The sequence below is a fragment of the Mus caroli genome, unplaced genomic scaffold (assembly GCF_978045245.1).
Source record: "Mus caroli unplaced genomic scaffold, Mus_caroli_1 scaffold_11, whole genome shotgun sequence".
NCBI lineage: Eukaryota > Metazoa > Chordata > Mammalia > Rodentia > Muridae > Mus > Mus caroli.
The window spans coordinates 61,864,508-61,891,258 of NW_028227266.1; the positions used below are offsets into that span (position 1 = coordinate 61,864,508).

The 26,751-nt window shown below is 41.8% G+C and overlaps 1 protein-coding gene across 2 annotated transcripts in view; it reads right to left on the reverse strand.

Annotated features, from left to right (window-relative positions):
* The window catches only part of Map2k5 (mitogen-activated protein kinase kinase 5), a 214,873-nt gene that overhangs the window by 111,800 nt on the left and 76,322 nt on the right, over window positions 1-26,751 (reverse strand). For both annotated transcript variants that reach the window (XM_021172645.1, XM_029481666.2), the window contains 4 exons: window positions 19,483-19,551; window positions 19,309-19,390; window positions 12,259-12,320; window positions 6,906-6,954 (listed from right to left, as the gene is read on the reverse strand). In XM_021172645.1, coding sequence (XP_021028304.1) covers window positions 6,906-6,954; window positions 12,259-12,320; window positions 19,309-19,390; window positions 19,483-19,551 — 262 coding nt within the window. The remainder of the gene's footprint in view (window positions 1-6,905; window positions 6,955-12,258; window positions 12,321-19,308; window positions 19,391-19,482; window positions 19,552-26,751) is intronic.

A 26,751-nucleotide genomic window follows, 5' to 3' on the forward strand; every position in this document is an offset into this window, starting at 1 on the left:
GATGAGCATGCGTATACAGGTGCTGTGTGGACCCAAGTCTTTATTTCGGGGTTGTAACGGTAGCTGTGTGCTCAGGTGTTTTGGGAAATGTCAACAGTGGGACTATCTATCCCCTCTCACTGCTGCTAACAACTGACCTAATTTCTCTGGGGCCTCACTGCTATTTGCAGTTGTCCCTGTTGATGGAAGCTTGTGTTGGTGTGGGGCTGCATTCTCTATAGGACGATGAGGCAACCATCTTCTTTATGTGATTCTTTGCCACCTGTCCCTCCGCATGTCCTTCGCCTGCCCATTATCTAACTCCATTAATTTTTTTTGTTCTTTCTCTTGAACTTGAAAGTTTTTTTTTTTTTATGAAGTCTTGGTACATCAAAAACCAAAACACAAAAAAAACAAAAACAGAACATGTATAAGTAACAGTGTATAGAATTTCTCATCTTTTAAAAACCATTATTATGCATACAGAAATCCCTGTGATTACATAAGGCAAAGAGAATGAATGGCCAATATAGGCAAGAAGGCTTAATTTCTAGAAATGTTCACTTGTGCTGTCAGAGCCGGAGAAAAATCAACAACCCGCACTCATTAAACTGGTTTGTTTACCTCAATTAATTGGGTAAGTCATCTCTTCTCATGAGTTATGATCTATTATAGCGTTGCCACGGAATGCCTACATGTAAAGGATATTTAACAGGAGCCAAGGTCTAACAGTGGCTCTCACCACTAAAACTTGTTCAACACAAACAGCCCCTGACAGATGCGCCTGACTAAGCAGCCCCTACACTAGGAAGAAGGCGCCCATCCAGTTTTCCCATCATTACCCTCTACAACATAAAACCAACTGGGGATGACTCCTTTAAATTGACTTGGATTGCTCAAATGCTAACCAGTCCTTGAAAAACAAAACAAAAAAAAAAAACCCAAACGAACAAACTGGCATTTCAGGAAGTGAAATGTGGCATGGGCTCCTTCAAAACTCTCTGCAACCTGAGGTGAAGCCCCGCTGTCTGGTGTCTATAAAAGGCTGTTATGGAAGCTTTGTGCAAACTACCGTTCACCAAGAGTCACTTACAATCAGCCACGTCATTTTCTATTGGTAGCAATGCCCCACCATTGAGGGATCACTCTTGCGATGTGGTTTAGTTTCCTACTTCTCGTACCACAAATCCCAGCTTTACACACAGACAGACAGCTTTTAACACTCTGACCTTGACATCAGATTTTCTTTTCTAAGAAATTCAAAGATTTTACCTGTCTTTTCTGTCCTCACAGACACAGTGGTTTTGGAGTAGGATATGTTTGTGGTGTTTTTAACCACACAGACTGTACTGATATCATTTAAGGTACTGGCAATTCTATGATACAGGCCAGCACTTTCCTGGTCACTCTCTCTCAGATGACCAGCCTCTGATCCTCTCAGATTTTTCTAGAAGGATGCCTTTTGTAAGACCTCTCTGCACATTCTTTTCTGGCAATTTTCTGTGAACCTACAGTTATATTAAGACTCACCACCACCAAGACACTGTCACTTTTCATCCAAGTTGTGACTCCGCATGTCCTCCATTATTAGGGCTAGGGAGACTGCTCAGGAGTAAGCACACTTGCCACTAAGCTGATGATCTGGGTTTGACGGCTGAGACCTGAATGCTGGAATTGTCACATGCCCATGCCACACACAAAGAGTGCATTAAATTATATTTTTAAAAATTATTTATTTTGATTTTTTTAGAGTTTTTTTTTAAGATTTATTTATTTATTTTATATATATATGAGTACATTGTAGCTGTCTTCAGACACACCAGAAGAGGGCATCAGATCTCATTACAGATGGTTGTGAGCCACCATGTGGTTGCTGGGAATTGAACTCAGGATTTCTGGAAGAGCAGTCAGTGCTCTTAACCACTGAGCTACCTCTCCAGCCTGCATTAAATTCTTTTAGCTAAAAAAAAAAAAAAAAAGAAAAAAAAACCTGCTAATGATACTACTTCATTTTCAACTACTAAGGCTTTCCATTCCTACTTTTACCTCTTTAGAATACTGCGTGAATGGAGTCTTAGAGCACTTTGCCCACATTGCTGCACGGACTAGAAGTTCAATCACTTTACTGCTGAGTTACACCTGCAATGTGGGTGCTCCATCATGGTGTGGATGCTCCATCATGGTGTGGATGCTCCACCATGGTGTGGGTGCTCTACCATGGTGTGGGTGCTCTACCATGGTGTGGGTGCTCTACCATGGTGTGGGTGCTCTACCATGGTGTGGGTGCTCTACCATGGTGTGGGTGCTCCATTGTGTGTTTACCCATCTATAAATCTAAAATCTGATAAAAGATGGGCAGGTTGCTTCCAGTTTGCATCTTTTATGACTACAGCCACTGGGAAGAGGTGCATACTAGTTTTATGAGACAAATACTTTATCTCCCCTGTATAAACATCTAAGCGAGGAGTGGCTGGGCTGGCCACACCATCAGAAATGTGCAGGGCTGCACTACAAACCCCTTCTCTGTGAGCTCATGTACACAAGCTTCCTGGGCTGGCCAGTGATGGGTCCACTTCATCCTTTAGCTAACTACTTTCTAATGCATTCTATAGTTAACACTGTAGTTATTGCTCATGTATGTATGTATGCATATACATATTATATAATATGTATATGTGTATGTATATTACATATATGTATTGTGTGTGTATATATGTATATATGTGTGTGTATATATACATATATATATATATATATATATATATATATATATGCGTATTTCACCCACACCTGCTAAAAATGTTTCACGAGTGTAGAAACTGACATTCCCCAAGCACCCACAACAACATCTAGAACACAGGTAAGAAATAAATAGCTATGGAATAGGAAAGCATTAGCTGAGACAGCTCAGGCAGCACCCCAGAGAGGTCTAGGTGTTAGGTGTGCTCAGTTTAGGAAAGTAACATCAGGGAAAATAACATTTCCAGCATGTTTGCTGAAACAAAGAGTTGGCTTGTTTTCCTCGAGATCAGAAAAGACTGGGTCCATTCTGTCTGACCACAGACAGAAGTTTCTTTACACAGAGCTGGGTAAAACTGGGTAAAAACTGTTTTGCAAAGCTGCTTAAAGACAGTGTTTTACCTTATATCTCAGGCTGGCTTGAAACTCACCACCTTCCTTCCCCAGCCTCCCCAGGACTGGGATTACAGGTATGCACCAAGCCCAGCTTTCCTATTGGGGAAGACAAGCATAACTGCCTAGGCTCATATATGGAAAGGTTTACTGGTATACAAGAGGTCCAGCTTTCTCTCCCCACAAGTTTCTGCATCTCTGTACAATGGCCCCGACTGATGGCCGGTTTTATTTTCTTAATCTAAGCTCCATTCTCATTACCCTTCCATTTCTTTTTTATCCTTGGGGAAAGCAAGAGCAGTTACTGCCAGGGTATTCTCACGTTTCCCACAGAAATGGCATAGGTGTTAATCTTGCATTTATGTTTGATGTGGGTAATGACGGCTGTGACTGGAGCCGTGGTTATTAATATGCAGGGCTCTCACCTCATTAGTGGTGATGTATGTTTTGAAGTTAAGCTGCAGTGTTTGCTGGAATGTTCTCACTGTTCACTTCCTTTGTTTTGACTCACGGTCAGCCTGGGCTGCACTCACAGGGTGCTCCCTTATATCTGATAATGAAGACAGCTTTTCCACAGTAGTTAATCTTGGTAGGTGTTTCAAAGATTTTAAATAAGTACATCTTCATGTGATGACATCATATTTGTTTTGGTGTAAAAAGAGACTTAGGGATTTTTTTGACCCTGTAACACAAAGCACAATAAACTCTCTCCCTGACTGGATTTGGGAATAGAGTATTTTTATTGATAGGATGGAGTGATTAATTCATAGTTTTGAGCACATTCACAAAGTCCTCACATTTACCGTCTCAAATACTAAACTGCTAAATGAGGGGAGCAGCTAAATGAACCCCTGATGACCCTGCCTGGGTAGGAACTATTCAACTCCAGGTTCCACCATTTCCAGGGGACAACACGCAGCTTAGTAAACTAACAAGCATGCTGCTTCATGTTCATACTTCTCTGCTCTATGGTCCTCACTTACACTGTGGAATGACGCTGGAGTTTATCTATGCATGTTCTGGACACCAAATCAAGCCATTTATCTGGGAGAAAGTCTCTTCTTTTGTATTACAGAACCAAGCATATCCAGTTCTTCATCTTAGAAAACTGTGTGTTCCCGAGTATAAAGTAATGTCATATTAATAATTCCTGCTCTGTTGGGGGAGAGCAGCCTTAGCAAGTGATGATCAGAGGAGAGCTCCTGTTCTCAGTACTTAGACCAACACAAAGGAGGCTGCTTGGATCACTCATTAGTGCCTTTCCCTCTTCTTCTCACCGCTGTCTGCTCACAGAGCCTAGACCAGCCTCCCCAGCCCCCATAAAAGGACTCAGCTTTGATATGACAATGTGACACATATTCAGATGTATTCCCATCATCAGTCAGAAACAAAAACGAGTCTGTGTGTGCAAGGGGAAGAGCAGTGAGCGGACTCAGTACAAGTGTATAAACAACCGAATTACCTACTTAATTGCCTTAGCTGAACTTAAAAGCTCTGATCTTTAATTGCCTGATTGAACTCATCTAAAAAGCTACAATTTTTTAATCAAGGAGAAAATTAAATAGCTTTTTGGTAAATAAAAAGACATCTTTAATCTTAGTTTTATGAAATCCAAGTTATTAAATATGGACAAAACCTACTCAATTTAGGCTAAGTTTCTCATTACAACCTTTTACAAAAGTCTTCAGGGACCTGCTTCTTTTATTCTATATTCAGAAGGTAAAAGCCTTTCTCTACGAGTAGCTATGGAACTCTAAAGCCAAACATGTCAATCTATCAAGTGAGCTGTATAACCTGAACTCTTTCTGAGAGCTCAGTGCCCATTACCAGGGAATGAATATATATACACATACATACACACACACACACAAACATACTCATTTGCACTATAATCCAGTCATCTTCCGACCCAGGCAGATGAGATGCACATTCCTTCCCTGATTCGTACTTAAAACTGAAGTCCCTAAAGAGGGCTTGTGGCAACTCCTCCTCACTGCTCTCAGACCCCTCCCACAGAAATGTTCCACAGCAGACTTACTCTGGGTGTTGAGTGCCTCCCACCCCTACCCCCCGCCCTCCCAAAAAAATACCTGAAAAAAGACTCAGGATTCTTTTTGGAAACCTGTGTGGTCTACCACATAACAAAAGATCTTTCTGAGCCCAAGTTCCAAATGGCCGGGGAAGAAGGGTGCACTCATCTCTAAGGGCTCTGGTAACTGTGCCTGCCTACAATGACCACAGGACTGTCTTGGCAAACTGGCCCTACATTTTATTTTCTGATCTCCACAGATCTGTCTGAAACATATCTCATGAGGTATTATTTGGACAAATAAACAAACAAACCTCTGGCTATTTCTCACAAACAGTGGGAGTAACTCTGAATAATCTAACAAACAGGGATTCTAGAGGTATAGTGTCTTGTCAGCATGATTTGTCACTTTAAAGAGGAAAAGAAAAGACAACTTTGGAATAACTGAAGCACACTTCCCTACCCAGCAGACTTCTCAGAGTGACCACCTTTTTTTACAGAGTTATGGCTTAGACAAGCCATTGGTCCAGAATTACCCAGCTTGCCGAGAGTCCAGAACAGCCTTAAGTTTCAGTTTATAACAACACTCCGAGCATTTACACAGTGCTGTCCTTTTAATGGAGGTTTTGCTCTTGAGCAATGACTTAGATTCCATGCAAATGAACAGCAGTGTAAAAGGCAGCAAATGCCAGGTTCTGGGCACTGGCTGTACCGGCTTCCTGGGTGGCACACAAGGCAGAAGTGCACGGCAGGGAGAGGGAGCAGCTCTGCCCACCAGGTTAAGGTGTCTCCTTCTGTTACTCACAGATGTGTACATACACTGATACTGACTCAGCCGGGCCTACGCTCCCGCCCCACCACTCTGGTAGCATTTCCACAGTGGCTTTAAGGAGGCAGGGAACTGGGGTCAGGGTCATGGTTCAGTCAGCATGGATGTCTGCAAGAACTGAATACTATGCTTCCCCCATATGCAGATATTCTGTTTAATGCAGATATTCTCTTTAAAAAGGTTGAAGAAGTTTTGGGCTATTGAGAGTATACAAAGACCAGAGGTCATAGTGCTTGGTAGGAGACTGCAACTGAGAACAGGGTGAGTTCCCCCCAAAAGTTTTAGTCCTTTCTTAGGAAAAAAACAAAAAACAACAACAACAAAAAAAAAAAAACAAAAAATGAAAACTAAAACCAAATTTTAAAAAACCCTTTCCTTTAATCACATCTAATTAATTGTACACTGCTGCACCCCCCAGAGTACACAAAGCTAGGAGGAGCAGATGTGGACTAAGTTAGATGTGTGGTTTGGTTTTGTTACCATCTCTTTCTGTTTTCATAATTTGCTTCAAATAAATTCAGACATTTTTGGAACACCAAACAAACGAAAGGAGGTTCCTTGTGACATGCAACAGCTATCAGATCATTTTCTTCCATGTCACCAGAACTAGCAACCATTCTGATTCATTAATTAAAGTTTCATTTCCTGGGAACAGGACACGAACTCTTCAGAGAGACATCTGAAGTGCTCTGAGGAGAAGGCCGTACCTATAGTTAAATAATATAGAGCTATTTTTAAATAGTACAAAATATGTTTCAATGCTTGAAAAATGTGGCTCATAAAAATATAATTCCCTAGTTTGTACTGAAAAAAAATAGAAAATATGAAAACAAGAGGGAGAAAATAAGAAAAGTAAGATTTACAATCACTTTTTTTTTTAAACCAAGAGCCTCCCCCATCCCTACATTAAGTTCATTTGTGTAACCCAGAACATACCTCGGTGTAAAATCTTTAAACTCCACAGATAGGTAAGGCCTTTAACAACCTAGAATTGTGAAAGGAAGAAACAGTACAATTATGGATATTATAGGGAATGCTCCACAGTTAAATAAATCAACCACATAGTGTTCTTTAAATTACTGTCAAACTAAAAGTAGCTCTTGAATACTTCCCGTCTGTGCCAGGCTCTCAGGGACACCGACTGCAGAGCTCCACATTCCTTGCTGGTGATTTTACTGCATCAGAGGATGGGGTGTGTCACAGGAAAGAGATGAGCATGAATCACAGAACCACCAGGAAGGCCACATGCCTCCTCCCCAATGGTGGATAGGCAGGTTAGAAGGTCAGAAGAGAGGGACAAAGACTTCTTAAGAAAAATTTCAATATTCCTAAATCATTTTTTTAAAAAATAATTTTGTTTGTATTTTATGAGTGTGAGTGTTTGCCTGCATGAATGTATGTGCACTATGTGTGTGCTTAGTGTTCATGGAGACCAGAAGAGGGCATCAGATCTCCAGAACTGAAGCTACAGACAGTTGTGAGCTGCCGTGTGGGAACTATGAATTAAATCTGGCTTCTCTGCAAGAGCAGCAAGTGCTTTTAACTGCTGAGCCATCTGGAGACAGCCCCTGGGTAATTAAAAAAAATCATGTTATTTATGATGAAAGAAGAAACTTTACTTGTATTTTTTGGTAATGCTGAAGAATAAACAGAGGGCCTTGTATGTGCGCAGGAGGTGCTGTACCAATCACCTACATGTCTAGATGAAGACTGTTAAAGAAACTGACTCATCGAAGGAATTGGGTAAAACAGAAATCTCCTTTCCCAGCAGCAGTGAGGAGCACCTGACCAAGACGCCAAGCCTTGAACGGCAAACTTAACTGATGTGAGGAAAAGAGAAAAAAGCACTGGACCAAGTTACAGCTACATTTTAGTCAGATGTGTCCAACTGTTCCTCAGAGGACTCTGGTCTAGGCTCTGTGAGCACTCCTGATGTGACTCTCAAAACTTTTCTGTTAAGTTTAAAATAAAAGTTAAAAAGAATCTTAAAAGGCTTGTAATTACTGTAGAAAGCTTTCTTATTCTTTCTCTAATAGAATGCACCGAGAGAAGCATAGAAGGCACATTTGCGGCACAGAGCATGCATGTGGAGGAAGTGCACAGATAGCATCAGAGTGCAGGCCAGAGAGAAAATGGGTGAGTTCAACTGCACCAATTTCACCTGCATCTCCCCTTTAACTGGCAGAGTCAAGAAAAATGGCTACGTGAATAAGACCCTGACTATCGAGGTTGCAATTACTACTGTCTATGTAGACATTTTCATCAGGAACTGCCACTAAGAGCTTTTCATCCTGATCTGTGCATGGAGCTCACTGGTAAAGCGTTTGGCTGCATATAGGAGGCCCTAAGTTCAATCCCTAGTACCACTAAACAAATGATAAATAAATCTTCAAAGCTTATACAAAAGTTGTTGTTACATGAAAAGCACGCTTTACTCATAGCACATGAATAGGATCTCATAATAATTTCAAGGTTGACTTCATAATGGAATTTTAAAAACAGTGAACAAAATGCTGTTACTGAAAATGTACTTAGAAGTATGTGAAGGCACTTACTGTTACAGAAAACTTGGACAAGTCAAGGCTACATGATAAGAAAACCTTCTTGGAGGAGAAGCAACCAGGCTTTGTGTACTGTACACATGATCATAGAGAAGGAGGCTTGGATGCCCCATGTGAGAAGATTTTGGTTGATAAAAACTGACTAACAGCAATAAAACCAGAAAAAGAAAGTAAGAAAAGCAATTTCCAAATCCTGAGGATCTAGAAAGCCTAACTCTGTTACGCTGAACGAGGCCAGCCCATTTAACTGCTCTCTCTCAGAGAGCATGAGAGATCAGCTGATACAATGAGCAATTCCATTCCATGCTAATCTAGTCTAAGAGAATAGATACATTTTTATAGCAAGCAATTTCTTCCAGAGTTTGGAATCACTGATATCACAAGATAGTATTACAAATAATAAAACATGGGCAAAATATCAAATCATGACTATTATTTACATGTCTAAATGTAAATTATGTTATGATAATAAAATTAAAATATGTATTTAAAATAAAAGTATAAATGAGGATAGTTTTATCAATGGAAGTAAGACAAAGTATTAAATGTCCATAAAAGACATCAGCAATGAAAATAGCTTCTCTCTGAGTAGTGGGGGGGAGGGGCCATGATGGTTAGCAGGGAAACAGTGAGCTTTGGGGTTCTGAGAAATGGGTGCAACTTCCTGACTCAGAAGTTTAGTTGAGTGTTATAAGACTTTCCTGGTACAGGCGGCGTGTCACTAACACTAGCTAAATAGCAAATGATCAGAAAACACACACACACAAGACACAATCGTACTTACACAGATTGCAAAGTAATAAAAGAAATGCAAATATTGATTTTATATTCGATAAAATCATACATTTTGAACTATTTTGAACTTCCAACTTTGAAGCCAGAAAGAATTTTCCTTTAATGTGTATGAGCATTCATGTATAAAGGAGCAGGGGACTTGCCCACTAATTGAGAATCATTGGTATTCAGTAAGTGAGGCTGCACAAAACCACACAAAACAGCCTTGACACTAACAGTACTTCTATCTGCTGTCAATCACTCACTCTTGACATGTCAAGTGCACATCTTTTCATGGACAATGTCAATCAACATTAACATTAGCACTCAAAATACAGATCACTGGCGCTGCTTCAGAAGCGAGAGGGAAATAACTATGTTGGGGAGCAGGGAAGGGCATTCTTTATACGAAGTGGGGGAGAAAGCTGCAGTGAAAAGGCGAGATCGTGTACTTTATATGGATTTCTTCAAGGGAAAAAAACCATTCTCTCTCCCACATATATCCTACATGAGAAAACTCCAGCTAGATTTCAGACACTGACAGGGCTCATCCTGCGAAGACCTTCAGATCCACAGACCTGCCTTGCATGCCAGATCACTAGAACCAGGAAAATTAAGTTCATTTTGGGGAAGAGATCCCTCAGAGAGACATGAGAAGATCTTCAGGCACCACAGTGGTACAGGCTGGGAGTCCTGGGGGACTGAGGCTGGGGGTGTTGCTGAACCACCATAGGCAACAGCAAGCTCCCCCTTGAAAATGAGAACCAGAGCAACTGTGTGTCTGTGCTTTCCCACTATCGCTATTCTCCTGCACTGCTCTTCCCCCTCTCCCTCTAGGTGTGTGGTTTAACCCAGTTTCCCCTTCAATTCTTTCTTCATTTCCCCACCTCATTTCTCAGAGAACAGAGCGCAGGGGCAGTGGGTCTGGAGACACACTATCCTGTACCTAGGATAGCACTGACTAGTTAGACAGTGATCTGGGATGAGGTGTTCTAACCTGTTTTGCTTAGTACTGATGTGCCCAACATCCCCCATTCCACAGCTGCTGGAGACTCCGGCAGCATGCTCGTGCATTCGTAGACCATAGAGACTGGCACACAGACCCATTTGATTCTGAGACTGGACAGGGCTAAGACTATTTGCATGTGCCATCTTGGCCTGTGTGAGAAATTCAAAGGAAAGAAACTGATGCCATCTTGGGACCAGTTCAGAAGAAGTAACCACGGCAACTGGGAACCAGAACAGGCTGTGTGCATGTGCACTTCACACTCGATGATGGACCACCCAGCAGGGCGATAGCTGAATTTGGACTGATATAACCTCTTGATATGAGGTGGTATATCTGGGCCAGTGTTCTGTTTATTAGCTACAGAAAAGATCATCCATGCTTGGAGCCTATTCAGATCTCCCTTCCCCCACAGATACGTGCGCCACTTTGAAGGTGCCACACAAGTGTAGGGCACTAACAGAGTTTATGAAAACTGTCAGAAGAGCAAAGTTGTTGAGAGCGTTTCTTCTATACCCATGGCGGAAGCTTTCATCACTATGGCCTAGAACGCACGAGAGCTGTAGGATCGTGCCTTGTTTAGAAGAGACTGCCGCTGATTCCAAACCACGTAAGGGGCACATCAACTCTTCCTGGAATGGCACTCATTTTAATGTTTCTCCCGAATACAGCATTTTCAAAATTTTCAACTACCTGAACATTAGGTCCTGTATTCAAAGCTGGTCGCTTTTCTGCTGACTCTTCAGTTACAATTTTCCCATCCTAGCTGAATCAGAAACCCAGTGGCCTTGCTTCTGCTCTACACAGGTGGGAGGCAAGACTGAGGAGGCTGCGGAAGAACAAGGTGGATTCTATTTCCTCACATCCAACAGATAATGGGAACGAGGACGTGCAGACTCGCCGCTTCCCAGCTGGTCTCCCTTGCCTCCTCTTGCCCTTTATTACACGTGTTAGTAAACTCCAGAGCCAAGAACTGCCAAAAGCCACCACACATCCATTCCCCTCTGAGATTAGAGGAGGGAAAGGAAACATTTTTATTTTCATCTCAAACCCTGATTTAAGTACTCAGATTTCGTCCTGAATAATCTGAATAACGTGTAGATTAGAAGCTGCTTGCAGAGGCAGCCTCAGAAGGAGAGTGCTCATCACCCTGGGCAGTTCACACTAATAATTAGAAAGAAAAAAGGAAAGCTGTGAATTACAATGAACGAAGCCTGAGTAAGTGTCCATGTTGGATTAAAGAACTTGAGTTGTCAGTTTGATGTATAATGAATGTGAAAATAAGCCATTTAATTAAATGGTACATGATATAATCACTTTGTTCTGCATTAAACCACTTAATTTAACAGAGTGCCTTTACTTTAGCAAGTGTTTACGATTACGGCACCCAGTGACTCCTAGACACCGTCAGCTTACACTATTCCCAATCTCAAGTATGGAACTCACATAATAATTTCAGTTTACATGGTATGATTTGCCTACTTATTAGTGAGCACAGAAGACAGGAAAATTGTTCTTCATCACAACGAGCACAGAATCCTAGATATAGGCTCCAAAAGATAAAATAAAAACCAAAAGTAGAAGACTGCAAAATCATTTAAAAGCAAAATAGGATTTTGTTCATAGACTGTTTCACTAATTTAGACTCTTAGATGATTTTCAAATTCTATGTCTATAACTATTAAACGTCCCCTGTAACAGGTTTCTCTTTGATGCAACAGACACCCGAGCACCAAGATCCCTGGGGTTACAGAGTACTGACAGCCAGAGGGACTATGCTCGGGCTTAGCCCATTAAAAAAAGAGGAAGGATCAGAACTGATGGGCAGTGAGGAGTCAACAGCCAGCTGGGACTGCAAGGAATACACACAGAGGACACAGGAATAGGCATAACGGTAAAGATTAAATAACTGGAATTCTCTAAAGCTAAAGCCAATATATATACTTACTGCAACTGCAATTCTTCCAAGGACATGCTCTGGAATTTTCCTATATACATCCAAAGACCCCCCTGTAGAGACAGAGATACTGTGTTACTACAAACGGAACCATCGGAACAGTGCACGGGACATGCTCATGTGAGAATGTGATTTCCATCTGCTTACTGGATATAGAGAACAAAGGTTTTTAGTTCTACCTTTGTGAATGACATGGCTGGGCTTCAGACAGAACACGGCCACCTACCTCCAATTTAAAATCCAGTCATTAAAGACTGAAGGGTAGACCAGAGACCTGCAGTCCACGAGGAGGTGAATGCAAACAAACCACAAAGTGAACCCAGTGGCCACACTTGTGGCGTTTCCTGTACCACTTTTCCCACAGGGAAACCTGAGCCCTGTTTTACAGTTTTCACACTTATCTAGGAAATGTGGGTGGTCATGAATTTCAAAGCACACACCAAGGCAGGCGCTGCATTCCCTAGGAGAGAAGTTACTTTTGACTTTAGGGAGCCTGAAAAGCAACCAAACAAGCGCTGGCTCCTTGTGGACTGAGAAAACCCATGAGGTAAAAACAAGACAACAAAACCAAATCCCTTCAAGTTCCGACTTGTTTTATTTTAATTACATTTCATTTATTTACTGTATGTACGCATGGCATGTTTATTCATCTGTAGAGGTCAGAGGTCAGCCTTTGAGAGCTTGTTTTTTCCTCCCACTGTGTGGCCCTGGGGAACGAACTAGGGTCGTTCTTTGATGTCTGGACCTGCAGAGCCATCTCACTTGTTCTCTTAACTTATTATTATTATGTTACTAAACTGTGACTCTTGCTACTATACTACTTATTTGACAACTTCAACTTTTATTAAATAACCTTTGACATTTTCCAAAACTGAAAGGCTGTTAGACCTGTTTGCCTTGTAGCTCTTCTATGTGTATCTAAGATAAGTGTTGACACACAGCAGAGCCCCTCAGAATCAGGAGACGTGCTCCATGGTGTTCAGCCATTCTGGATATTTGTTTGTATGCTTTTTATTTTGAGATAGAATTTCTCTGTGTAGCTCATGTGGGCCTGGATCTCACTCTGTAGACCAGGCTGGCCTCACACACAGAGATCCACCAGCCCCCGCCTTCTGGTGCTGTGCTTAAAGACGTGCACCACCATGCCTAGCTAGTTATTCTTAGGGTAAAAGTAGCAGAGGATTTGGGTTTAGTTCTTACCCACTTTCTCTATCATTTCTATCCTATAAATCTAGCCAAAAAAGTAACTCTCAGGTATATAAGAGCAAACGTTAATGCTAGACAGACCAGGAGTCTTGCTGCTGCCTGTGACGCTCTGAAGCAGGGTCCAGGAAAGGACTTTAAGCCGACCACAGCAACACTATCACTGCCATCACTGTGTGCTCTCAAGACAGCTGCTCTGAGAGCCCAGCTCACTGCAAAGTATAAACTTAGGACTTCCTGTTAATGGTCGGCATTGGTTAAGTGTTGTAAGAATCCCAAAATATATACTTATATACCTTGAAGGGAACAAGCACCTTACTTACTAACAATATGAGAACTAAGGTAACACATATCCCCCTTAAGAGTCAAACTGGAGTGTAATTTTTCACTAGTATGAAGAAGGCACCCAGGATATCTGAGAAGTAACTTTTGTTTTTCTATTTAGGCAAAAATTCGTATTTATGATATAACTATTGATGGTTTTTAAAATGATTAATAAGGTTTGAAGACAAAACATGTCACTGTTCTGCAATGCAGTTAAGAGTGTGCTTTGTGCAAATAGACTGGTATGGTGTACCATGTTCCCTAAAGCTGCTGTTTTATTAAAATGGCACACATCTCACAGAGCTATGGCTGCCTTTGTGTCCCGATGAAAGCAAGTATAGAGAAATGATCACTCTTTCGGTAACTTCTGCTTGCAGCTCCAGACTCTGAGTTTAGGCTGAGGGTAACCAGGGTATAAATAATTTTGTGCTGTAGATCTTGGTGTTACTGGGAAGAAAGATTGTGAAAAAAACAAAACAAAATATTTATGCAATGAGCAGAAACATCCTTATTTAGCAAATGTTTTTATTATAGATGCAATAAAAGTGAAAACGTGGCAGAAGAACAGTTGTGTGCCCACTGATTTTCCAGGTGAATCGGCAGTTGCATGGATGAGAAGTTCAAGATGAAAAACCTTGACAGGTGGTGTCGGGAAAACTGACACAGCAGCTTTACTAGAACAATTCCTTGGAAAGCCAATGACCTTAACACTTAGAGGAACAAGCCCACCCACAGGCACCAGCAAGAAGTCCAAGGAGGGGGCTTACTTCTATGTGGCTATAGGAAAGACCAGAAGCACCTTAGTGGACAGTGGTTTTATCAAGCTACATGGAAGGCTAAAGATGGCCCGACCACCATTATCAACAAAATAAGGAATAGTTCACTGGTGCTTGCAATCCTCAGTCCTCGGTTGCCCACATGCACAGATCTTTATGTAGCTGGCTCTGTGCCAGCAGATGCACCTCATCCTTCCCATGCTCACAGAGATACATTTGGAGGTGAACAAACGATACTAGCGATCACTCAGTCAAGACAGCCTGTTGATTCCAGTGAGCACTCACACTTGGCAGGTCAAAATGCACAGTTCAGGTTAGTTTTCACTTGCTTTCGGTGTGGTTTCTCTTCCTCACACCTCTCCATAAAAGGCCACTCTGGCTTGGCACACCATAAACAGCAGTGATGAATCCACCAGCCTTACTTGAACTTATTTGAAACAGTTCCATAAATGCAAATGGGACAAACCATAGTCACAAGTCAGCTGATGGCAGAGTTCAGAGTGGACCGGAGCCTCTGAACACTCCCACACAAACCTCTCTCTCTCTCAACATCACACAGCAGTGCAATCCAATGTGAGCTCTATGTGGGTGTCACTTCTGAAATACGATGGCACACACTGACTGTTCAATGTTGCCTTTGATTTGTTATTCAAGACTGTTTTTGTTCTTTTGGCCTGGGCTGGGAATGAACCTGGGACCTCAGGCAGGTGAGGTAGAGGCTCCCCACTAAGTGCAACCTCCAGGCTGTACTTCGGGCACTTGGGAATTCACTCATCTGTGCTCCAGCTTGTAACCTTTCAGCTCCCTAGTGGCACTTCTTTGTTTCCCCTCCACCATGACCAGTCATTGCACTGCATCACTGCATGCCACCATGCACATGTGAAGCCAGAGGAAGACTGCTTGTCGATCAGCAGAAACCGATGCCGGGCACTGAAGAGCCACATGTTCTGCTGACAGATTAGGCTGGCCATCTTCACTTAAGCAGACCTAAAGGTCCGTGTTACTGTGTTACAATACCTCAACACTGAGGACTGTCTTTGCACATATGATAAATATAAACACGTAGCAAAGGGTAAGCAGCAACAATATCATCACAATAATCTTCACAGTTACCTCAAATGATCATGGCCATTATTAATGCTAACAACAAGAGCAGAAAGCTTTACTACAAGGTCCCTTTAACTTTCTGGTAGTTAGAAAATATAAAAACTCTTTCTTCTTTTGCAACGTGGGCTCTTTGGGGGAAAATAATTTATTCCTGTGGTGATAATCCAAACATGCTGGTATTCCGAGATCTTCCAGCTGGATGTTTCTGAGTAGATTTTGCTTTGACTGAGTATGAGAGTAGATCACATTCTTTCCCCTAAACAATCTTCCAATGCCTTCCTAATAAATTTAGTCTCAAACTTAAACGCCTTGCTAAAGCCTCTGAGATGTATGCTTTTTGCTTAGTTCTTTGCCCTGATCATTCAAGCATCCTGGGCAGCCTCTGGTCCTTCTGACTTCACTCTCAGGTCACCGTGGTGGACTTGTGCTCATCTAGGAGCACTACCACATGCTACTTTCTTTGTCTCTAAGATCTTCCCAGTGGTCCTCCTTGACTAGCTCATTAAGGTCTCTGCTCATTGCCACCCCATCTCTGATGTCACATCCAGTGTCTGCTCTAGTAGCCAACCCGACCTGCTTTAGGTTCTCACTGCTTTATGCTCTATCCCTCCTGTGAATGTACTATGTGTCTCTAGAATATACCCCATGAAGACAAAAGTTACTCTACAACAGATACCCTGAGAAGACAAGGGCTATTCTAGAACACATACCATTCGAGAAAAAGGTACCTAGAACATATACCCCATGAGGGCAAGGGTACTCAAGAGCATGTGCCCCAGGAGGACTAGGGTTACTCTAGAATATGTATTCTGTGAGGACAAGGGATAAGTCTCAGCCACTGTGGTATTCCCAGGTTTAGAGCAGTATCTGAAAGAAAGTGCTCAGTAAATATTGCAAATAGATCATAGTATGAAATAAAAATAACCTAATCAGAGAGGAAGTTGTCAAGAAATTGGACTGCACAGGAGAAGGGGATGGAAGCTGGAGAGCAATGCAGATTCTTATGTACTTTGCTGATGTTGCGTGCTTTGTTGTATACGAACAAAAGACTGTGCACTAACCCTCAAATCACCACGTCTATGTAACTAAGATAAACCATGTTTAAAGACCTAAAGGGAGGTATATGAAGCTAGCCCTTTCCCCAAAACATAGGCTATTAATAGTTAGAAATTACATAAAACAAAACAGGAACTTCTGAGGTCGAATGTACCGTAACTGGGATGTAATGTAATGTACTGTAACTGGCACAGGGACCAATACCCTAAGAAGGCAGAAGAAAGATGCTATAAAGAGCAAGCCCCTCTATTTACTGAGCCATCTTGGTCACTTGTGAGCTGCTATAAACACTGCAGCAGGCTACAGTGTGCATGTGCTAGCCAGTTGTTTTGGGTTTCTGTAGCAGTGGACTCACTTGGTTCTGTGGAAACTGTTTGTGAAGAAGTGTCAAGCTGTTCTAATCTATTTTACACCATTCAGTTTCACACCAACATTGTCTGAGGATTCTAACAATCCTGTGCCTTTGTCTACACTTATTATGTGGTTGATTTTGTTTTGTGTGTATGTGGTCTCAGGTATGAATATGTATGTGGTTTTGATTTAGGTTTCTTTGACAACCACTGTTGATAAGTATTTTCATGTGGCTGTTGACCATTGTGTCTTTCTTTGAGAAATTCATAACCAATCTATTGTCTGTTTTTTTTTTTTTTTAAAGAGTGACTGGTGTTTTTATCGTTGAGTTGCAGTATTTCTTTAGTACTTACAGTAACTGCAAATGATTTGAACCCTGACAGACTAGAAAAGATTGACACTTGCTCAAAAATTAAGAGTTGCCACAGGACCTGACACCTCACTCCCAGAAAGCTCGATCCCCTGATTTGATCCCTGGGGGTACTTGGTGGAAGGAGAGTCAACTCCTAAAGCTGTCCTCTGGCCTTCCAGGCAGGCAGTAGCACACATGCACACCTATGTGTGCATGCATTCATATACACACAATAAAATTAAACATCTTTTAGATGTAAAAGGAAGAAGTGGAAATTTCCCAAGTGATCAGCAGCTGAAGAAAAACAAGCAAATGTACAGCCACTCAATAAACTACTGCTAGTGATGTGAGGGGTGGTAGGTGCTACTGCTGCGGTTACGTGTGAACTTGGAAACTGTTCTGAGCATGAGCCACCAGGCACAAAGGCTGTCGACTACAGGACTCCACTGATGTGCAGCATGCAACATCCAGAGAGGAAACCAATGACTGCCAGCGGGTAGAGGGAGGGGGATGAGATAAGTCACTTAATGTGGCTAGGGATTTCTCTTTAGAAATGTTTTGAAATTAGACAACAATGGTTAAGATGTATGCTTCAAAAGGGTGAGTTTTATAGTATCTTAATTCTACCTTAATAAAAAGTATTTTAATGTAACTGAAGTTATACAGATCTCAAAGGATGCACGTTCACAAGAGTGAGCTGTACTGGGATTACAAACTCATGCTTTCTAACTGGTGTCCACTACACTACCTATGTGGTTATCAAGGGTATGTGTTTGTGTGTGTGTACCTGTGTGTGTTTATGGTGTGTGTATATGTGTGATGTACCTGTATATGTTTATGTGTGTGTTATATATGTGTTTACCTAAAGAAGTTGAAAGGTGTGCCTATGTGTGAGTGTGCATGTGTGTAGTGTATATAGATGATGCATGTGTATGGTATGTGTATGTGTGATGTGTGGGGAGTGTATTGTGTAGAATATGTGTGGTGTGTATGTATATGTGGCTGCATGGTGTGTATACCTAAAGAAGTAAAAAGGTAAAAAAAAAAAAAAAAAGAAGTAAAAAGGTGTATGCATGTATGTATGTGTAGTGTGTGTATGTATGTATGGTGGTATATTTCTTGTGTGAGTGGTGCACATGTGTGGTATGTATGTATGTGTATGGTATGTCTGTTTTGTGTGTGCATGTACCTAAGAAAGTAGAAAGGCACATGTGCTACATTTTAATGGAGGCTAGATACTGAAAACTGACCTTGTAAAAGGTGGGAACGTGTCCATATTTACAATAGATTTAAAAAAGAGTAACAATGACATTTCAGTGAGAGGATTTCCAGAGCTCTATATCCTTTCACAATATTCAGATCAAGGGAGAGCTGCTGGTGGCCATGAATGAGAAGCAGGGGAGGACAGGCCTGACGTCCAAACAGAGCCAAACACAGCTCTGCTAAACAGCTGTGTTGAAAAACAATTTCTTGTCTAGCAATTAAGAACCTATTTCTTTCTGAAAGACACAGGACATTGGGTTAATAGATTTCTTTAGAAGAAAATCTGTTTTGGTGACTGAAACATTAAAAGAACAGAGCATCTGTTCCCAGCAAAGGCAGGCTGCACAGAGGCAGCAGGGACCTCGCGCCGACTGGACCCGCGTGCAAATTTTTAGTAAAAGAAGATTAACTTGCATTCTTGAAATTACACTCAAGCTACAAATATCTAACAGCAGGAACCTTAACAGAAGAGAACTGCCAGTGTAAAGAAGGCAATTGTTAACACATGCCACTCACTCCAAAGTGGACTGGACATCTGTGTCAAGACTACATTTACGTCAATCGATTCAAAAAAATCATTTTTAATGTAGTTTAAAGGGAACAACTCACCATCCATGAATTCTGTACAAATTGAAATCCTGTTTTCTACGAAAAATGCCCCGTAAAATCCTATGATATACGATGAGTCACACTGTAACAAAAATAAGACAAAAGTAGTTTAACACCTAGATGCTGACACCATGTGCATGTGCATAGCTAAAAGTGACCAAGAAAAAAAAATACCTTATAAAGGATTTCCAACTCAGACATGATCTGCTTCTGAAGCTCCAGTGTAATGTCTAACAGAATAACCTGAAGAGACACAGCAGCGTCAACACATTCGTCTACCTTAAGTTACATAGCACGTGAGATACAAGAACTAAAGAAATACCGTGCTTTCTTTATGCAGCATCCCCATAACCCCAGCACCAAAAAAAAAAAAAAAGAAAAGAAAAGAAAAGAAAAAAAAAAAGAAAAGAAAAGAAAAAAAAAAGCTGTCTCTGTAGCTAAGCCTCTGCGCCGGAGGAGGCGGTACAGAGGTGATTGATGGAACCCTGGAAGGAGCCAGGTCTCAGAGGTCAGCATTAATGGCTTTAAAAGTCAGTTAAGTTATAACACTCAATTTATGTGCCCTATTTGAGCCACACCGGCTATTTTCAGAAGAAGATCATTAAAAGAGCAGAGCCCTGTGAGCAGGCACTCGGAGATAAGCAGAGGGGATGGTAAATAAAAGAACATTTTAAAATGGGATTTTCAGAAATAAAAGAAATGGGAGTTTAAAAACCCTGTCACCTTACTTCCTCCCATGTGGGTAATGTTTCTTTATAAATGCTGACAGACTTGAGAGCTAAAGAGGTCCTCATGTCACCTGACTCCCACGCTTAGCCAGGACCTCCTGACGGGTTGTGGTTTTCCGTAAGTATCTGCCACCAAGGTGGATGGTGTGCATCCATTTTCAACACAGAAATGTCCAAATGTATGACTTAACATTCTTGCCCAGGGCATGCTCGAGTTTAATTCAAAGACTTTCCTCTTCCCTTAGGCAGGTGTGTGCACTGGGGACTGATCTTGAACCTTCTCATGAGTGCTGGTACCACGAGTACCCTACCAAAGAATCAGCACCCCAGTACCCTACCAAAGAGTCAGAACCCCGCCCGGCTCAACCACTAAGTACTTCAGTGAAACCACGTTTTAGAAAACCCTTTTAAAAAAGTATTTGTAAAAGACAGTAAGAACATAAAATAGGTGGAGAAGGCTCCTTAAGAACTGTGGCCGAGTTTGATTGTAAACACTTCTGAGTAAAGCCTAACCTTCAGGACTGCTACAGCAGTCATTCCACACCTTACAGTGCTGAGTTACAGTTCGGATCTCAGATGAGGACCATGTATCATTATACCGAATAAAGCAAAAAACGGGAGTTATGTAAACCACAAGGATAGAAAATGACTATTCTAATATCCCTCTTTCTAATGGTAGCATTCATGTAAGCAAGAAGTAAGGCTAAGGTTGCACATGGCTAGCCAACACTTTGGAATTAATGGCGATTTCCGAGACCTTATCTGTCCCTTGAACAAGAACCTTGCTTGAGTTCCCATGATGTGGAGTAAGCTGCGACTCTTAGTTCCTGCTAACCCTCCTCTTATCCTTCCTACACAGCTGCCTTCCGGCCCACCCTGGCAGCCGTGCACATGTTTCCTCCTTCCACTCCACAGTCACTGATTACGAAAGCTGCTTTGACCTTTTAGACCCAGCTTGATGCTTCACTACCTCCAGACACCTATCTCAGAATTCATCTCTGACTTGACCCTTATTCATCTTTACCACAACTGGCTTTAATGCCCCGGCATCTTCTAAAAGCTGCCAGAGTAGCCAGGGCAAGGCAGGGTTTGAGTAGCTATGACTCCTCAGCACCCAGGACAAGGCCTCAGAGCAGCACCCAGTCACTGAGATGGACCTGATTAAAGTGTTCCTTACAAACAGTATCCCATATGTGCTGTTATCCAAGGGAAATGGATCGTGTGATGTCTGCCACTAAACCAAAAACCAAAGATGCAAACACCAAAACAAATCAAAGTGCCACACTAACCAAAACTTGACTGGGACTGATGAATTCGTGAGGCTCCCCCACTGGTCTGATTGGTTTGGATCTCTTGAGACTTGCTGTAGTCCAGAGCACTGGGAGTCCATAACCCCAGAAAAGCAAATCAGGTCATTTCTACAAATTCCAGAGAGGAAGGCCACTCCATGCTGTCACAGCACATGTGCACGAGCTCTGTTTTCTGGGAGCTTGGCATTTCCTGAGAGGTAAACTCCCTTCCCCCGGGCATTCCTGCCAGTGAGCTTTAAAAATGCTAAAAATAAACCAGACCAATTCTTCCTCTGAAGGCTAGGGAGAAAATTACAGTGAGTGTGGATTTTTCCCTTTGAAGTTCCAGCACAGTGTGGACTGCCTGAATCTTCTTTCCTCAGGCTGAGCCAAGTGCTTAAGAGGGAATGAAGAGAAGGAGCTGGAAGCAGCTCTGGGAGGAAGGGTTCAGCCAGGATGGAGGTCCCTGCCTGCATTCTCACCGCGCTCTCTCTCTCTGCTACATCTCCTGGACAGGACGCGCAAGGATGCGCTGTCAAGTTAAATACAAGCAGTCAAGTGACTGAATTATAATTTACTCTGTGCTCAATTTAAATTAGTGTGAGACTATTAAAATATACAGTATAAATACGGCAATTCATCACGAGCTGTCATGGATGACTTCATTTATTTGCTGGAGTGGCATGCACTCTACTAAAGGCAAGGAGAACAAAATCACAGGTCAAATTAAGCCACTATTCTGTTTTAATTCACTTATTTAATCTGTGGAGACATAATTGTCTTTTACAGTATGTACAACTCAGAAAGGAAATTTGGGAGGATTACAGCCAGGATACAAATGATTAATCAAATGGTCCATTTAAATGCTGCTTTAAAAGCTGCAGAAATCCAAAGCACTCCAGGAATGATAGTCAATGCATGCTACATACACAGCTAAGAAATCCGGCTAGATGGATTCTTTTCCCAATCAGAAAACAATCCTGGGGAGCCCAGTAAATTCCCTGAGCTTTACTACTGGAAAGATTTTACAGAGGCAGTAATGGGAGAGAGAGGTTCTGCTTCTAGATGGCTAGCAGTATTTGTGTTTGTTTTCTGCTCTACTTATTTGCAATGGTCTTGCTACCTATACCAAACAAACAAAAGCTGGTCAAATCCGAGCTAGCAAGTGTGCAGGTGATTATCAGACAGTATGTAACATGTGGTTAGCATAATTTTCTAAATGTGCTGTGTGAAGCAGAAAATTTTCTAGATTGCATGGTATAGACACATTTCTATTTTTCCTAAAATGATCTTCCTTTTTAAAACAAAAACCTGTAAAGTTCTCTTATCGTATCTCAGATCAGAGAAAAGAAGAGCAGCAATGTGTTGTTTGTCTGTGAAAAGGAGGCCTCAGTCAGGAATGTATAAAAATTGGGAAAGCTATGAGTAGGACTCTCACCAAACTGGCCCACAGACAGCCTCAGTGTGGTTCAATTGACCACTGCCTTTCAGAATGAAATCCCCCTTGGCTCTAGGCGGGCAGCAGAGCCCTGCAGGTGACTCTGGCTCAGACAAGGACTATGATTTGCTGCTCTGCACGGTCCCCCTGTGACACCAGGCAACTGGGGTCACTGAGGGGTTCAAGTGACATGCTTCAAGTCACACAGAAGTCAAGAGAGGGTCAGGAAAAGATCAAATGCACTTCTGAATCTTAACCTTCCATCTCACCCTTTAATATAACAAAGGAAGCAAAGAAATATTCCGGGGGCAAGTAATGGTCCATACAAAGGCCATTAAGGGAATTTTGTATGCTGCTAAACCTATTTTCAGAATGTTACTTCAAAAGATAAATGAATGAATTAAACAACAACAACAAAACTGTATTCCATCAGTAAATTATGTGTTAAGACACTGCATTTAGCGTTGGCCACTGTAGGTAAGGCAAGAACGTGGTCAGTTCCGTTCTCCATTTTAAAGAGATTTTGATATGTTAGAGGAAATGGACATGTATGTGCAAGAAGGCACATGACTGCCTTTAGGAATCACATGCAGAGAATCCCAAGAGGTGACCGGCACATACAACACATGCAATAGGGCTTATCCAGAACCAAAGAGCAGGCCCTTGAAGGCTGTTAAGATTCTAACAGTTGAAGACACAGATGAAGGCATTCTAATTAGAGAGGTGCACATGAATTAACTTGTTGAAAAAAAAAACACCCAACAACAACCCAGGTTCGGACAAGGTGACAAGTTCAAGTAAAACAGAACAAAGTGCACAGAGAGCAGGAAATGTAAGCAGCCGCAGCCTGCTAACGCATTGTGGAGCGCATTTAGTTTGTCTGGGCCATGTGAAGGTTGATGGTGATTGCTAATCTCACAGGTCCAGAATCACCCAGGCACAAACCTTTGGTGTATCTGTGAGGCCGTCAGACTGGGTTAACTGAGTTGGCAGGACCCACCCTACAAGTAGGCATCATTACTCCAGGGCTGGGGTCCTGAACCAAATATAAGAGAGAAAAGGAAGAAAATGGCAGTTTCCATCTCTCTTCCACTCCTGCTGCCATGATGGCTGGACACTCGGACACTCAACTGTGGAGCAAAGAGAAACGTCCTCCCTTTATCTGCTCCTGTAGGGCATCTTCTCATAGCCGTGAGAATAGTATCCAGAACAGAAGTAACATGGGGCCTTTGAATATTTTTTAAGAGGGAACTATGCTTTTGGGAAACTAATCTAGGGGTATAGATGAGCAAAGGCAGGTTTTACATGCTGGTCTCTAGCTTTCTAGGTGCAGAAACTTGGGTAAGTTGTCTAACTGTGCTGTCTCAGGCTCTGCATCTGCTAAATGAAAAGCAGGAACAGTAGCAAAAGTCTAAAATAAAGATTATATATATATATATATATATATATATATATATATATATAATATGAAGCAGCATAAATCATCAATAAATTGCAGCTTGTCTTTACTGAGAGGACCATTCAGAAGCTGGCCAACGGTCTTACAAAAAGGAAAGGAAACAAAGCCAGGCAAACAAAATAACCCAGATCATTAAAGGTATCATGGTGCATGCCTTTAATGCCAGCTTTAGTGAAGCAGAGGCAGGCAGATCCCTATGAATTTGAAGCCAGCTCAGTCTACACAGAAAGTTATACACTAATCAGGGATACATGGTGAGTCCCGTCTCAACAAAACAACAAACAAAATCCACAAGCCAACAAACCAATACACACACACACACACACACACACACACACACACACACACACCAAACCATCAATAGGTCTCCAGGTACTGGGCAGTAGCCAGAGCAACACTACATCTAAATACTGGTAATAAAGATCAATCTTAGGCTGCTCAGTTCACTGACTAAACAGAGTCTTCTGATCCCTGTACAGGGAGAGAAAGCAGGCTGAACTCAGTCTCCTTAAGCTGAGAAGACAGAGCCTGGGGCAGAAGAGTCCAAGGGTGCCAGTGTTGGTTGGCAGGGCACCAGAGGGAGTGTGACAGACATCAGAGTCTACAGTAGAGTGATTCACCGTAGAAGCTGGAGGTTACCCAGGATAGGAGGAGAGAACCGGAGCAAGCAACCCTAACCCTGTGGCCTGTGTTCCCTCCACCATTGGAGAGCAAGAGTCCCACCTCAGCAGAATGGGGAAATTCACTGCAGGCTGACTGCTAGGTTGGCCCGTTAAGCAAAGTTCAAAAGTAAGTCTTTAAATATTGGATTGTTTCAAAGCTGCTAACATCTCAGAACACTTTAAGAATATAGGAATACAAATCTACCTACCTATGCTACATTATCAATGTCCTATAAAAAAAGAAATACAACCCAAAATGAAGAGGAAAGAAATGCACTGGAAGTAACCCAGAAATAAGGTACACGACAGCTACTAGGTATGTCTACTGGCTGGCTTGTCTGTCCTTGTCAGGGTTACTGTGCTATCACAAAACACCATGACCAAAAGCAATCTGGGGAAGAAAGGGCTTCTTTGGCTTACACCTCCATATCACTGGAGGAAAACAGGACAGTAACTCAAGCAGGGAAGGAACCTGGAGGCAGGAGCTGATGCAGAGGCCATAGAGGGGCCTGCTCCTTACTGACTTGCTCCCCATGGTTTGCTCAGCCTACTTTTTTATAGAACCCAGCACCACCAGACCAGAGATGGCCCCACTCACGGTGGGCTGGACTGTACCCCATTAATTATAAATTAAGAAAATGCCATACAAAGTTGCCCACAGCTCACTTTTATGGATGCATTTTATCAGTTGAAGATCCCTCCTCTTGGATGACTTCAGCTTCTTTCTGTCAAGTTGACATAAAACTACCCAGCACAGTTGTAATAATTATTTTATGTACTCTAGAAAGTAGAAAAAAAGGTTGAGCACATCAAATAACAACATGAAAAATGTTCTTAAAGCAAAAAAGCCTACCTACACTTTTAGGGATAAAAAGAACATAATAAATGAAAAACCACAGTAGGTAGGAGGAATGGCACATTAGCCAACAAAGAGAAAAGAGCTGTGAAGACATGGGAGGAACAGGAACTATCCAAAACTAAGACAGGAAAAGACTGAGAAGTGAAGCCAACAAGGCAAGCAAAGTTCCCAATGTGGGAAGCATGAGCTGATGAAAGGTTAAAGTGCTCCAAATTTGATGAAGGCTAAAATCCCACATATTCAAGATTTTCAACAAACAAACCTCAAGCATATTGAATAATAATAATAAAAAAGCATCACAGCCAAACCCAGCATAACCATACACTGTAAACTATAACCACCACCTGTAACAAAGAAAGAACTCTGAGATGTCAGGGCAGACGCATGGAACAGCAATGAACACAAAGGACAGCCAGCACCTGGCTGGAAAATAAAAAGCCAGCAATGAAACCAGATCTTCAAAAGTCAGAAGAAAAGCCCAGACAGTCTAGATCCCCACACTCTGTGATGATCAGGGAGACTTGTTCTTTCAGAACTTTGGAAACCTTTGGAAACTGTAAGCAAGCCACCAATTAAATGCTTCCTTTGATAAGAGTTGCTTTGGGTATGGTGTCTCCTCACAGCAATAGAACACTGACTAGCACAGCTCTTATTGTAAAGATTTTATATGATAGACTAATGATTGGTGCTATAAACTCTAGACAATCCTTAGAAACAGTGGAGGGAGAATGGGTACACAACCAGGACAAACGGAAAACAACACACAGAACAAGAGATATAACCAAATCATATCATATCACATAAAATGTAAATGGTTCCAACACCCAAATTAAAAAGCAAAGATAAGACTAGAGTTTAAATTAAGACCCAACTATATACTGTCTACAAGAAACTCATTTCCAATATAGAGACACACTAGGTTCAAAGTAAAAGGCCAATATTAGTAAACAGCTAGCTGCTGTAGCTAGATTAATAATGAACCACTATGGATTTCAGAGCACAGACTGT